Source organism: Macaca nemestrina, chromosome 5 (genome assembly GCF_043159975.1).
Source record: "Macaca nemestrina isolate mMacNem1 chromosome 5, mMacNem.hap1, whole genome shotgun sequence".
Lineage (NCBI taxonomy): Eukaryota > Metazoa > Chordata > Mammalia > Primates > Cercopithecidae > Macaca > Macaca nemestrina.
The window spans coordinates 146573245-146586147 of NC_092129.1; the positions used below are offsets into that span (position 1 = coordinate 146573245).

General features: G+C 49.1%; 1 protein-coding gene across 6 annotated transcripts in view; it reads right to left on the bottom strand.

The window, feature by feature from the left end:
- LOC105474515 (bromodomain and PHD finger containing 3) overlaps positions 1-12457 on the bottom strand; it is a 35345-nt gene extending 22888 nt beyond the window's left edge. For 3 of the 6 annotated variants that reach the window (XR_011623786.1, XM_011729246.3, XM_071097147.1), the window contains exons 1-4: positions 12326-12446; positions 7531-9004; positions 4515-4671; positions 1895-2026 (exon numbers count right to left, since the gene is read on the bottom strand). Coding sequence is in view for 5 of the 6 variants with exons in the window: in XM_011729246.3 (XP_011727548.1) it covers positions 1895-2026; positions 4515-4671; positions 7531-8978 (1737 nt within the window). In the remaining variant the exon portion in view is untranslated. Of the gene's footprint in view, positions 1-1894; positions 2027-4514; positions 4672-7530; positions 9005-11798; positions 11821-11877; positions 11969-12325 lie in introns of those variants that run through there. The other 3 variants (XM_011729248.3, XM_011729245.3, XM_011729247.2) reach the window with 3 other exon arrangements.
- Positions 12458-12903: the final 446 nt, after the last annotated feature.

Here is a 12903-nt window from a genome sequence, read left to right on the forward strand (position 1 = left end):
ATTCAGTACCAGACAGTGGTTCCACAGTGAGTGCTCTTGACCATTATGCCACACTAACTCTGTACTTGTATTACCTCTATTAATCATCACGATAACCCTGAAACAGAAATTATTATCCCCATTTTACAAATATAGATCAGAACAAGGATCACCAAGGACTAAAAGAAAAAAAATACAAATTAAAAAAATATATATACAGAATCTGAGGATTAGAGAGAGCATGATGCAAGAGTTATTACTCTAAGGTTATCTGGCTAGAAAAGAATAGAGATAGGATTTGAACCCAAGTCTGACTAGTCCAAGGGACACAATGATGATGTAAAATGTGCTTGAACCAGAATTTCCCATTCAGTGTGCTGAGGTACTGATTCCATCAGCCCTTGGAGCATCTGGGTCAGCATGGGGTCACCAGGGCCTCCAGGTTTACCCCCACAAGTGGCAAGTAGCTTCATATATTTACAGTAGTATGCTGTACAAATGCTATTTTCTACATATGCCCCAATGTGAAAAGTTGGGAAGCCACAAATTAAGACTATAGAAAATTCCCACCTTTTGGCTGTATCAAAACAGGCCTGCCTACTTCCCCAGGACCAGGGCCTTTTTCTCTCTCTCATTTCTCTGAATCAGAGATGAGATAAGAAGTTCAGCTGTGGGATCATGCCTGGGATAGCACAGACATTTTGAACCCTTGAAGAAGGTCCTGAGATGTCCTCCATGGCCACCCATGGTAAATATGGCATGAGATGCCCAGGCTATGAGGAGGAAACTCAGGCTACTGGCCTGCTAGAAAAGCGGTTGTGCTAAGGCTGAACAACGAATTAGAATTTGGAGAAAGAGAAAGAAACATCTTTTTTTTTCCTCCCTTTTTATGGAGAACAGGTCTTGCTTTGTTGCCCAGGTTCGTCTCAAACTCCTGGACTCAAACTATCCTCCTGCTTCTGCTTCCCTAAGTGCTGGGATTACAGGCATGAGCCACTGTGCCCGGCAAGAAAGGAACATCTTTAACCCGGGCCTCTGAAGCATGTGAGCGACAGCTGCTATTCCTAGCCCAGAGAGAACAGTTTTGGCTTTTCATCTACTCAATTAATAGTATTTGCTCTCTGCCATGTGCAGTAGACACTGCAGGGAAGCAAAAAATTGATAATAATAATAATGACAGCAGCTGACACTTCTCTGTCACTATGTGCCAGGCACTGTTCTAAACTCTTTACATAGACTAAGTCTTCTAATCCTCAAAACAACCTTATGATGTAGGCTCTATAATTACCCCCATATTCCAGGTGAGAAAACCGATGTATTAAGCGATTGAAGAACTTGCTTAACGTCACACAGGTAGTAAGTAGAAGAGGCAGGATTTAAACCCAGGAAGTCTGGTGCCATAGCTCGTGTTCCTAAACCACTATATTACACTACCTACCTCAACATTTCCTATGCTCAGGGGCTTAAAATCTCCTAGAACAGAGGATAAATAGAAAATTTAAATGATTCAAGACCATAAGTGTTTAAGAGTCAAGTGGGAACCCTCAGAAGTTCCCAGGCCAGAGGCTTTCAACTGATGATGCCCATTAGAATGGCCTAAGAAGCTTTCCAAAATCCTCAAGGCCAGGCTCCCTCTGAGACTTCCTGAATCAGAAATTCCAGGGACGGGCCCAGGCATATATATGATATTAAGCTTATGCTTGAGGCTACCAGGAGCTGAAACCCAAAATATAGAAACCACCAGTAGCACCACAGCTAATACAAAGTAGGCAGCTCTTGGAGCCTACAATCCTGGGTAGGGAGGGGAGAAAGCAAGCTAGCATAAGGCAGGGGCTCCCAGATTTCCCAATACTAGACTAATAGTGGGAGAAAGTGACCTTGAACTAGGGCTCTAGGGCTGGGGGCTCCTCCTTACCTGCTCCCGTTTGAGCTTCTCTCTCTTCCGAATCAGCTCAATCAGCAGCCGCGCCCGCTCCAAGTCATGCCGGAGCTTCTGCCAATACTTCAGCTCTTCCTTCACTGCACTTGTCTTCTCATCTTGCTCTCGCTGCAGGAAGGAAGAGAAGAGGGACTAGGAATTTCCTTCTTGCAAAAGTCCTCTCCCTGTTCACACCTCCTGGGGCTGCAGCAGGTAAAAGTCTTGTCCCCTTCCTTAACCCACAGTTCCAAGAGCCCTTCCACCCTTCTCTACCCCATGCCTTCCTCCTGAGCTGCCCCAGTATTATGGCACTGTTTCTTCATTATAAAGCAATAACCTTTGCTGGAGTAGGATCTGGGACTGCTTCCCCCTACCCCCAGGTATACCAGAGAGCAGCTATGGCCCTTTGGGTCAGAAAGAATTTCATTAGAAAACTGACCTCAGGGGTGAAAAGAATTTCACCCTAGAGCTTTCACTTGGCTAGAAAACAAAGTGAGGTTCTTACTATAAGCTTGAACATACTTTGGTAAAACAACAACAAACAAATTATGATTCCTGCCCTAGAAAAGATTACAGTTGGAGTCAGGGGAAGGGAAGAGACCTAGAGCTTGAAGCACAAGGGCATATTAGCATAAAGATAATAAAAACTAATAATATAAATGCTAAGAGGATACAATATAGAAGATCTGAGTAGGTGGAGGTTAGATCAGAGAAGCTTCCTGGTGAAGAATCTTACTAGAGTTTTACATATAGGTAGGTGACAGACATGGATGGACAAAGTAGTAAGGAAGGTCTCTCCTGGAACCAAAGGGATGAAAGGGGTAGAAATGTAGAGGCAGAATTAGTGATTCTTTGCTTAGTAAGCAAAACAGGCTGACCAGAACAGAGATGCTGGAGAACTACAAAAGTCAAGGAAGATCCAGGATACAGCTAATAAGAAGCTTCAAATGTAAGGCAAAAGAGCCTTAACGTCACCTGCCTAGAAAGAGGAGTATACTCTGGAAGAGGAAGTAAGAGAATGGAAGAGCAGGACATTGCTCACCTAGGCCTTGCTCCTCTCCATAGTCAGACATTCCTGCCCCAAAGCCAAGCTTATAAAATCAAGAACTAGGCCTTTCCCCAAAGGACAGATCCCCACCAATGTCCCTGCCAAGCACACCTGCCCAGATGTAGGCAGCACCCTCCCTCTACAACCTCTTGGCCATGGAGGATCCCAACAGCATGTGAATAAGAAACTACCAGTTGTAGAGCAAAGAAAGAATTAGAGGCTAGAGATCACCTAGAAAGCTATTGCTGAGATTAAGAGGGCATGGATGAGCAGGAGAGCTGCAGAATGAAGACAAAAAACCATGTTGAGAAAGCCCCCAAAGCAGCTTAAGGGATGATTAACAGTGGCCCATTAGGGAGTAAAGAGTCAAAAGTAACTCCAAGGTGGGGAACTCTTGATATGAGTCAGGAGGGAGGGGAGAGCCATAATGATGGGGAAATAAGTTTACTGAGAGGAAAAAAGATAATTAACGTCCAATATTTGAGTTACAAGTTAACCACATCCACATGGAAACGTCCCTGAGGGACTGATGGCAGAAAAAAGGGATGAGGACAAGACAAAAAGTCTGGAGCTGCTATTATACAGTTATTGTCAATTATGAGAGTGGACATGTTCTCTAAGCAAACAAGCAGATAACAGAGCCACTGGGAATGTTACCATTAAAGAGCAAGAAGTGGGATCAGCATAGGGTATGGTCAGAGAGGTAGAAGCAGCAGGAAATGGTATCACAGAGAAGCTCTTAGACAAAGTGATTTGTGGTGTCAAATGCAGCCCAATGATCAATCAGGTGAGAATATAAGGAAAGACTTCCTGGGACAAGGTAGCTGATGTTTTAGGGGAGGCTTCAGTGAAGCAGGTGGACCAAAAGGTTCAAGGGGGCCAGATACAGGCTTATACTTCAGGAGTTTAGTTACAAAAGGCAAAAGTGAGATCAGACAGAATGCAGAAGGCACCAGACTCACATAAAGCTTTGCTTCATCTCTGGAGCAGCAGTGTGGGAACACTTAAAGGCAGAAGGAATAGAACAGGTGAAGGGGGGAGAAAGAACTAAATAGTTCAAATAAGGGAAATTAGGAGCAAAAAACATTAAACATGCAGCAACTCCAGTTGCTAATGGCTAACAGCCACCACAATTGGACAGGCTGTGTGCTACAACTTAGATCGTAAATTTGTGTATTTACTATGAAACATTTTTTGGCAGATGGCAGTAAAATGTCTTGAGGAAAGGGCGCCTTTTCCTAATTGACACAATGTGGCCACCCTGGCTCTCATTCAGCCTACTTCTCGCTTTCTGCCACATCTAGAGGATTTTCCCCACATATATGGAAAGCTGGGCGTGCTCTCCACTCTCCCCTAGAATTCTCTACAAAGTCAAGCCTCATCCATTCAGAAGGAGCTGCTTGACGATCTCTATAGTGCTGGGGGTTGTTCCTGGGATGGGCCACCCAGACAGGTAGGCAAAGGCTCCATGGAGGGATCAAGGAGGGATGCCAGCCCCACCCCAACCACCATTCCTTTTCCTTCACTCTCCACCTCCCTCTACCAGTCTCAAATCACCACTGCACCTACCTGCTCAGCATTTCTTTGGGACTGCAGATGGGAGTGCAGGCGCCGGATAAGAGGGACACCATTCCGTGCCTGCCGCTTCAACAGCCAATAGTTGTGAAGCCGCTGCATAAACTGGTTTTTCCTCTGAAAGGAGAGACCACTACAGATCTTGTTCAACCTTAAGTAGAGGCACATGGAAGTGAAAGACAGGGTCAGTAGGCAGCCCAGATTATAGCCCATGCATCCTATCCAGACCCTGGTTCATTTCTGAACCTTATACAGGAAGACAGAATAAAATGGCCAAATACCTCACCTCAGAGAAAAGCTTGAAAAGGACAGTAAAGTTAAGCAGCTCAGATTCAGCATGAGGTATTTCATTTGCTTTTCCACCTCTTGCCTTGCAGTCCTAATCCTCCAAAAGAACCCTCTCCCAGAACCCCGTTTCCTATGGTCCTAGACTTCTTCGTTCCAGGGATGGACTGAGAAACAAGCCTATGCCTCAATACCCCCACCCTCCTCTTATAAAAGCAGCGAAAGGGAACAGGAACTGGGGTAAGCTATGGTTAATGTGGCCACTATTTCCTGCCTTCTGAGGCTGAGAGTCCCATCAAACCAGGGAGTAGCCCACAACCAGGTTGAGCCCAATGCAATCCCTTAGAGTTGTTTGACCTCTGGTTTTTCATGGTATAAACCTCAGCAGCCTAAAAATGTTAATTTTGAACCAAATGAAAAAAAAAATTGGATCTAAAGATGTAAGAGGATGGGAAATGTGAAAATGCAGCTGGCTAAACTACTCAAAAGTCTTAAGGTCAGGGTTTAAGCCAGTAACTCCTTGGGGGAGGAAAGGGTACGAGAGGAATTAATGCAAGCCTATAATATCTGTCTTTAATATCCATATTGCAAGGTGGGTATCATTATTCCCATGTCACAAAAGATGGAAAGGCAGCATAGGAACAGAAGCTGAATAAACTGTCAAAATAACTAATGCAGCTAATAAGATGGTGGATCTGGGTTGGACCTGAATCCACGATCTCTCTGCTATACCATGGTACATCCCCAGACTGGTTATCCACAGGGTAAGCAAGGCCTCAGTGCTCCTGTGATGTTTCCTCTCCTTTTTTCTCTTCATGCCACTCCATTGAAACAAAGATAAGCACAGCTAAACAAGTTGAAACCTTAGAAGGATGGGCATGTTGGGCACGACATTGCTCACCTAGGCCTTGCTCCTCTCCACAGTTAGACATCCCTGCCCCAAAGCCAAGCTTATAAAATCAAGAACTAGGCCTTTCCCCAAAGGAGAGATCCCGACCAATGTCCATGCCAAGCACACCTGCCCAGATATAGGCAGCACCCTCCGTCTACAACCTCTTGGCCATGGAGGATCCCAACAGCATTTGTGCAGGTAGGGAAAAGAATAGTAATGATAAAATAGCAGCAGCAGCAGCAGCCACCATTTATTGAGCACTTACTATTTGCCAGACACTGTGCTAAGTGCTTTACTTATATTATCTCATTTATTTCTCACAACAGCTCTATGTGGTGGGTTCATTTACAAATAAACTAAGGCTTAGCACAGTTAAACAACTTGCCAAAGGTCACACAGGTACTAAGTGATAGAAATGGGTTTCAAATGTCAGTTTGTCTGGTTCTTAGCAAGCTCTGCTGGCCCCAGCAAGAGGCATCTAGAACAACCTACATGTCAACCAAATATTCTAGCCTCAGGGTAAACCTCCCTACAGATGGGAACTAAGCATCCACCCACTTACCTCAGGAAAAAGAATAACCTAGAACAGCTCGGTGACTAGAAAACACATTCAGAGTCACTGAAATTCTAACTTGGGTAATAGCTGACACTAAGAGCCTCCCCCTTCCGATCTTGCACTTAATGTCTTCTTCCCAGCCTGGCAAGTCTGGTTGCCTATTCATAGCTCTCATACAACTCTTTCCCCAGCACTCCTTTCTCTCTACGCTTCTCATCAAGAGAGATGGACTACAGGAATGCAACCTAGAGGTATCATGAGACCCAGCTCTTGTGGTATAGGGTCTGTTACTTTCCACCTGGTTCCACCCCTTAGAACAGGACATGGCATGTATTAAGTGCTCAATAAATAAATCATTGAATGAATAAAGGAGTGAACAACTTTACCTCCCGTGTTCGCAGTTTCTTCATCTGGGGGTGTGGGAGAAGGTGCAAGGACTACATCAGATGAACAATCTCCAAGACTCTTTCCTGCTCTAACAGTGTATACTGTTTAATGAACACCACCCAAGATAAGCCTCTGCTAGGAAATCTTCCCTATTCTCTTGCTTCTCTGCTAAGCTCCCATCCCTCCAACGGCTCCAGATACCTCTCTGATATTTTAAAACAGGTACCATGGGCTCTCTACAGACTCAATGGGGGTCCACAGAGCTTAGCTACACAGCTGAACTGAATGATCCTCTTATCCCTAAATCTAAAGCTTCAAAAGGAGGAATACCATGTTCTCTCCACACCACCACCCCCTCATACCCAGGACAGAACTTGCTGGACAGCAGATGGCCATGCCAATCCTCTGAAACAGTGGTTCTTCACTGGGTAATTAGTTCTACCCTCCCCAAGCACTTTTGAAAACATGCGTGAAGAGTGTTTGAGGTTGTCACAAAGACCAGGCAATGGGGGAGATGATGCAACTGGCATTTACAAAGACCAGGGATACTAAACATCTAGAAACATACAGGACAGTTCTAATAATGAAGAATTATCCTGTCCAAAATGTCACTTAGTGCCCCTATTGAAAAATACTGTCTAAGATATCCTATCAACTGAGTTTCTAAGTAACTTAAGTGTTTTATTTCACTTTGAAATAAAGGAAATACATTACTCTGAGGGCACAATCAAAACCACAAACCAGGCCAGGCGAGCCTGGGTCAAAAAAAAAAGTTTAAATTTGGGGAAGAGAATAGTGTCCAACTGTGTTTAGGGAAGGCCTGGCACAGGGCCAACACCAACCCAAGAAGAAACCATGAGTCCCTAAGGAGCCCTTCTGGGCATGCTTACCTGTAAGAGGGTATCTGTGGCACAGTGACCAGGGGGAGAGTGGAGGGTGTGTCTTGGCCTGCTTCCTCTGGCTCCTTCTTGATCTTCTGCTTCAAACTCATCTTGTTCTTCTTGGGCACTCCCTTGAGGGGGCCACTCACCCCGCCTTGGCCTTCCTGCTCCTCTTCCTCCACTTCTTCCTCTTCTTCCTCCTCTCCATCACCCTCCTTTAGCCCTTCCTCATCGCCAGTCTCACTGATGCTTCTAGGGGAGTCGCCCTTCCTCCGAGCAGTGGCAGTACTTGGTGGCGAGTGGGCCTCACAGTAGGCAGTCTTGCGCACTGTAAAGATGGTGCCATTGAGGCTGGTTTCGCGCATGGGCTCAATCTTCATGAAGAGCCCAGCCCGCTGTGCACATGTCACGTGGAATGCTGTGTAGCAGTTCACTTTATGGCACTGGATGGCTGCACCTAGCCCCTTCTGCTTGCAGATATAGCAGGTTAGTTTCCAGCGGGCAGGTGGGATATTGTCAATGCCCTCAATAGGTTCCAAGAACACGGTGTTAGCAAAGCAGACTTCAGGGATCCAGATGGCACACACCACATGGGCCCAGTGCCCATCACTGGTCTGTTTGAAGGCGCCACCCTTATTGGGGCAAAGGACGCAATCCACAGGCCGGGAGGGAGACTGCAGGCAGCAGCGGCATAGCCACTGACCCTCAGGGATGTAGGGGACGCCATAGCACTCCTGGTGTACTGCCAGGTTGCAGATGTCACAGAAGAGAATAACGTTGCTATTGTGACATTCATCATCCAGGCACACACAGCAGAAAGCGTCTTCATCGATGAGTGACTGTTGGGCCCCACTGCTGCGACTCTCCAAGTATGACTCTTTCTCAAGCCGGTCTACCAGTAGCTCAAAGGTGTCTGCAGACACCAAACTGTGCCCATCTACTCGCCGCTTTTCATTCACCATGTCCAGCCAGGCAAGGTCCTCCTCATCCATGTCATACTCTACCTCTGCATCCAGGTCTTCAGGTGGCTTCTCAATGTAGCGATAGTAGGCAGCAGGCAGTGGGGGTGCTTCTGGCTGGATGCCTGAGTCCACCATCCGGAAGCTGGGCTGTGGGAGGTGGAAGGAAGTACCAGATGCATGCTTGGAGCAGGATTCCTTCTTTTTGCCCTTGGATGAGGGTTTCTTGGACTTGCCAGGGAACTGAGGCTGTTCACTGTTTTCCTTGTTACTATTGCATTCAGTGATATCCTGGGCAGTTAGCTCATCCTCAGTGATGATTTTGAGTGGGTCATAGATGCTGATACGATGCAGGCGTCCATCAATGTCTACCTCGACAATCCGCTGGGCCTGGGCATACGTTAGGGTCTCCCGGGTGGGTGAGCACTTCAGACTGTAGGGGGACGGGGAACGCCGGCCCTCGGCATTCTGCCGGGACTTCCGACGAGGCTTCCTCATGGCACCTGGGGACTAAGAGGACAGGCCTAAGGAGAGAAGGCCAGGAGACTATGATTTGGATGCCCTTATGCACCCATTCATCCTCCTATATGATCAAGCATCCACCAAGAGGACTGGCTTTTCCCTCTGTCTGAACAACCTGCCCCTCAGGCATCCATATGGCTTGCTCCTTCACCTCCTTTGAGTCTTTCACTTCTTCAAGTGAACAACACTACTCAGTGAGACCTTCTCTGACCACTTTATCTAAAATTGCAAATCCTTTTCCTCCACCAGCAATCTACCTTTCATTCTGCTTTATTTTTCCCTTTAACACTCATCATCTTATACCATGCTACATAATTTACCTACTACTACGTTTATTGTTTCCTTCCTTCCACTAGAATGTAAGCCCCATGAGGGGAAGAATTTTTGTTTGTCTTGTTCACTGCTGTATCCCCAGTTCCTGGAGCAGTGCTTAGCTCCTAAGTAAACACTCAATAAGTATTAGTTGAATGAAAGGAGAAATCAAACACACATGATCCCTGCCCTCAAGGAGCCCTGTCTAACTGAAGACAGAAAAGTAAACAGATTATTACAGTGTAACATGGGGAAAGATCTAAATGTTCTAATGATGTACATAAAGCTGTGCAACAGCTAACTACAGAAAAGCCATGAGTAGTTAAGGGTTTAGAAAAGAAAACAAGAACAGCATCCACTGTTAAGCTCTGTACTGAACAATGGGCCCCGTCAGAGGATCAAAAGTCACAGGTCTAGAGTCTTCTCCCAATACATCTTACCACGATCAGAAACCCTACTCCTTGACCCTGCCTAGAGATGAAGGGGTGAAGGCATCTGAAATGCCTATAACACATGGTCTAAGGGCTTCAAACTACAGTATGCAGGGTATTCCCTACAAAAGGCAGCATCCAGGACAGCGGTCCCCAACCTTTTTGGCACTAGGGACTGGTTTCATGGAAGACAATTTTTCCACAGATGAGGGTGGGTGGTGAACACTGTTCCACCTCAGATCATCAGGCATTAGTCAGATTCTCATAAGGAGCATGCAACCTAGATCCCTCACATGCGCAGTTCACAGTAGGGTTCCCGCTCCTATGAGAATCAATGCAACCGCTGATCTGACAGGAGGCAGAGCTCAGGTGGTAATGCTTGCTTGCCCACCACTCACCTCTTGCTGTATGGCCTGGTTCTCAACAGGCCACAGTCTGCGGCCTGGGGGTTGGGGACCCCTGATCCAGGATACACCAACTAGTACATTTTAAGGCAGAAACAAACCCTAGAAGCTCTGAGAGTGGCTCCAAGAGATCTCTGAAGTTGTAGTGGCCTGTCCAGGACCTTCATTCACCTAAGGCCAAGATGATCCGGGCAGTATCTGAGGTAAACTCTCAATGCATTCTGCTACCTCAAAAGTCTCTCTTAGAACACTTATATCTAGTCTATCCTTGTACAGCCAAGAGAAAGTCCTAGTTTCCCACATCATTCTCTGGATGACAAGCTCATAAGGAGCTGCAGTAGGCAGTTACCAAGGCTGTCACCACCAGGAGAGACCTTTGGGGATACAGGGCCCCATGGTGTGGGCAGACTTGGAAGGATATGAACAGGGAGAAGATTTCAAAGAGAAAAACAATTCATCACCTTGGTTGCAGGGTCTACCATCTATATAAAGTAGGGACAGTGATGATAAAAGCACTTTTTCCAAACTACAAAGCCCTCTTAATATTTCTCACAACTACCTTAGGAGATGGTGTAGCTACTATGATCTACACAGAAGCTCAGAAAGATGTCACTCAACCTAAAGCGAGTAAGTGATAAAGCTACAATTTGAACCCAGATCTTCCAATGCTCAATTCCTCTCGGTGGGAATTAAGAACACCACAGAGGTGCTATGGTCTGGTACAAAAAGAGGCTCTGGGGCAATCTAGGTTCTAATCTTGGCCCTCTGTGACCTGGAGAAAGTCCCTTAAGCTCTCTATGCCTCCATACTCCATCAGTAAAATGAGGGTAATACAATCTAGCTCTCAAGGTGCTACTTGTTAATAAGGTATTATTAACATCCTTATTTGAAAGGCCTTCCAATACCAAAGTGTGACTGAAACAAACAAAAAACCAATTTGGCTGAGGGGCAGTGCCAGGCGGGCTGGCACACCCCATTTGGAGCCAAAGGAAACAGAATCATCGCAGCAATTCTGTCCGGGTTCCAGAGGCCCTTGGCTACTGGATTCCTTAGAAATGCCAAGTCCCTGGGGGCAGACAGGGCCAACAGACCTGCTTCGTCACCCACTCCTCCAAAGGCACCGAGGCCCTAGGAGAGGTGAGAACATCTGCCTCCACACCGACCCCAAACAGCGCAGACAGGCGATGCGGCGCCCCCTTTCATGAAAGCCGCTCCATCTTCTCCCTCCCCACCTGCCACCTCCTCGGCTGCTCAAGCATCTCTCGACCACGCAAGACTCTATACACAGACGTGTTTTGTCCCACCCACGCCTCCAGACACCGGGGAGAAACTCTAGAGGGGGAAAGGCTGCTGCTGAGGGAAATGAAATGAGTTTCGCCCACAAGGAGCTTACAGTCTAGACGAGTTTTTTGGCGGGAGTTTATCAACCTACACAGCCCTTCCCACATACACACCTCCAACACATCTCCAACATCCCCCATCCCCCAGATTTCCTCTCGGCACCCCCTGACCCTCCGCTCGCCCACCCCACCCAGGTCCCCGAAGAATGAGGATCTTCTGCAATCAAACTGTATCTCCTGTACCCCACACAAGCTACTCAGGAGACAAGGAGGACCCTAGCCAAGGCTCCTGCTCCTTTAAGGGGGCACCTCTTCCAGAAGAATCTTGACCCCTCGGAGAAGAAAGGAGGGAAATAACATCTCCTCAGAGGGGAGGGGGCGAGCGCACCAGAGACAGCCTGACGTGGAGTCCGACCCTCAGACAGAGAAAGCGAGCGCCAGCGAATGAGCGGGGCAGAGAGGCGAGAGCCCATTGGTCGCCTCATCTGCCCGTCAGAGGGACCCAGGGGACCAAGGGACGCTCAAGGGGCGGAACTCTCGTCTGGCCAGGCCAATTGGAAGGCGTGGTGGGGGCGGGGCTTGGCGGCTCGGAATCCAAGGCTTGGGGGGAGACAAGATGGCGGCGGCGGGAGGGGGTCCTCGCTTCTCAGCTCCCCCGCTCACCCGCCTTCTCCTTCCCTGCCGCCGCCCTCGCTCCAGGAGAGAGCTTTCGCACCGCCCCCGCCCTGCTCGGAAAGCCCCCCGCTTCTCCGGTTTCCCCCCGTGCAGTCCCTGGTCCCCGTAGGCCCTGCTGCCCCCGCCCCCGCTCTGTCCGGCCCCGCTGCCGCCCCCATTACCTCAGCCGCCTGCCCGGCCCCACCGTTCGGGGCCCCTGGGCGCGGGCGGGCCGGCCGCCGAGCAGGTCGGCGCGGCCCGGGAAGCGGAGCGCGGTCTCCTCCCGCGCCTGCCTCCGTGGCCTCCGCCGTGCCCCTTCCCGGCCCGCGCTGGGGCCCCGGCCCGGCCGCCGCCGCCGCTCCCGGGGGAGGAGGGGGAATGGAGCCGCCGCTGCTGCCGCTGCCGCCACGGAGCCCGGCCGAGGGGAGGGAGGGATCAGCCCCCAGGCAGGATCCGCCCCTCCGGCCTCCCCCCGCCACCTCCACCCCTTCCCTCGCTCCCTCCCTGACTCTGCGGGCTCTCCCGCTGAACAGGAGCGAGAGCGCGAAAGAGGGGGAAACGGGAAAAAAAATCCCCCCGCCCGTGCCCGGCGCGGCGGCGGTCGGGGCGGTGCGGAGAGGAGCGCGGAGGCGCCGCCGCCGCCGCCACGGGGCAGCGTCCCCGGCTCGGCCTCACGGTGGCGGTGCGGGCGCGGCGGGGACACCGAGCAGAGACCGGGTCTGCACCCGCCGCGATCCCTGCGCACGACGGCCCTGCCCGC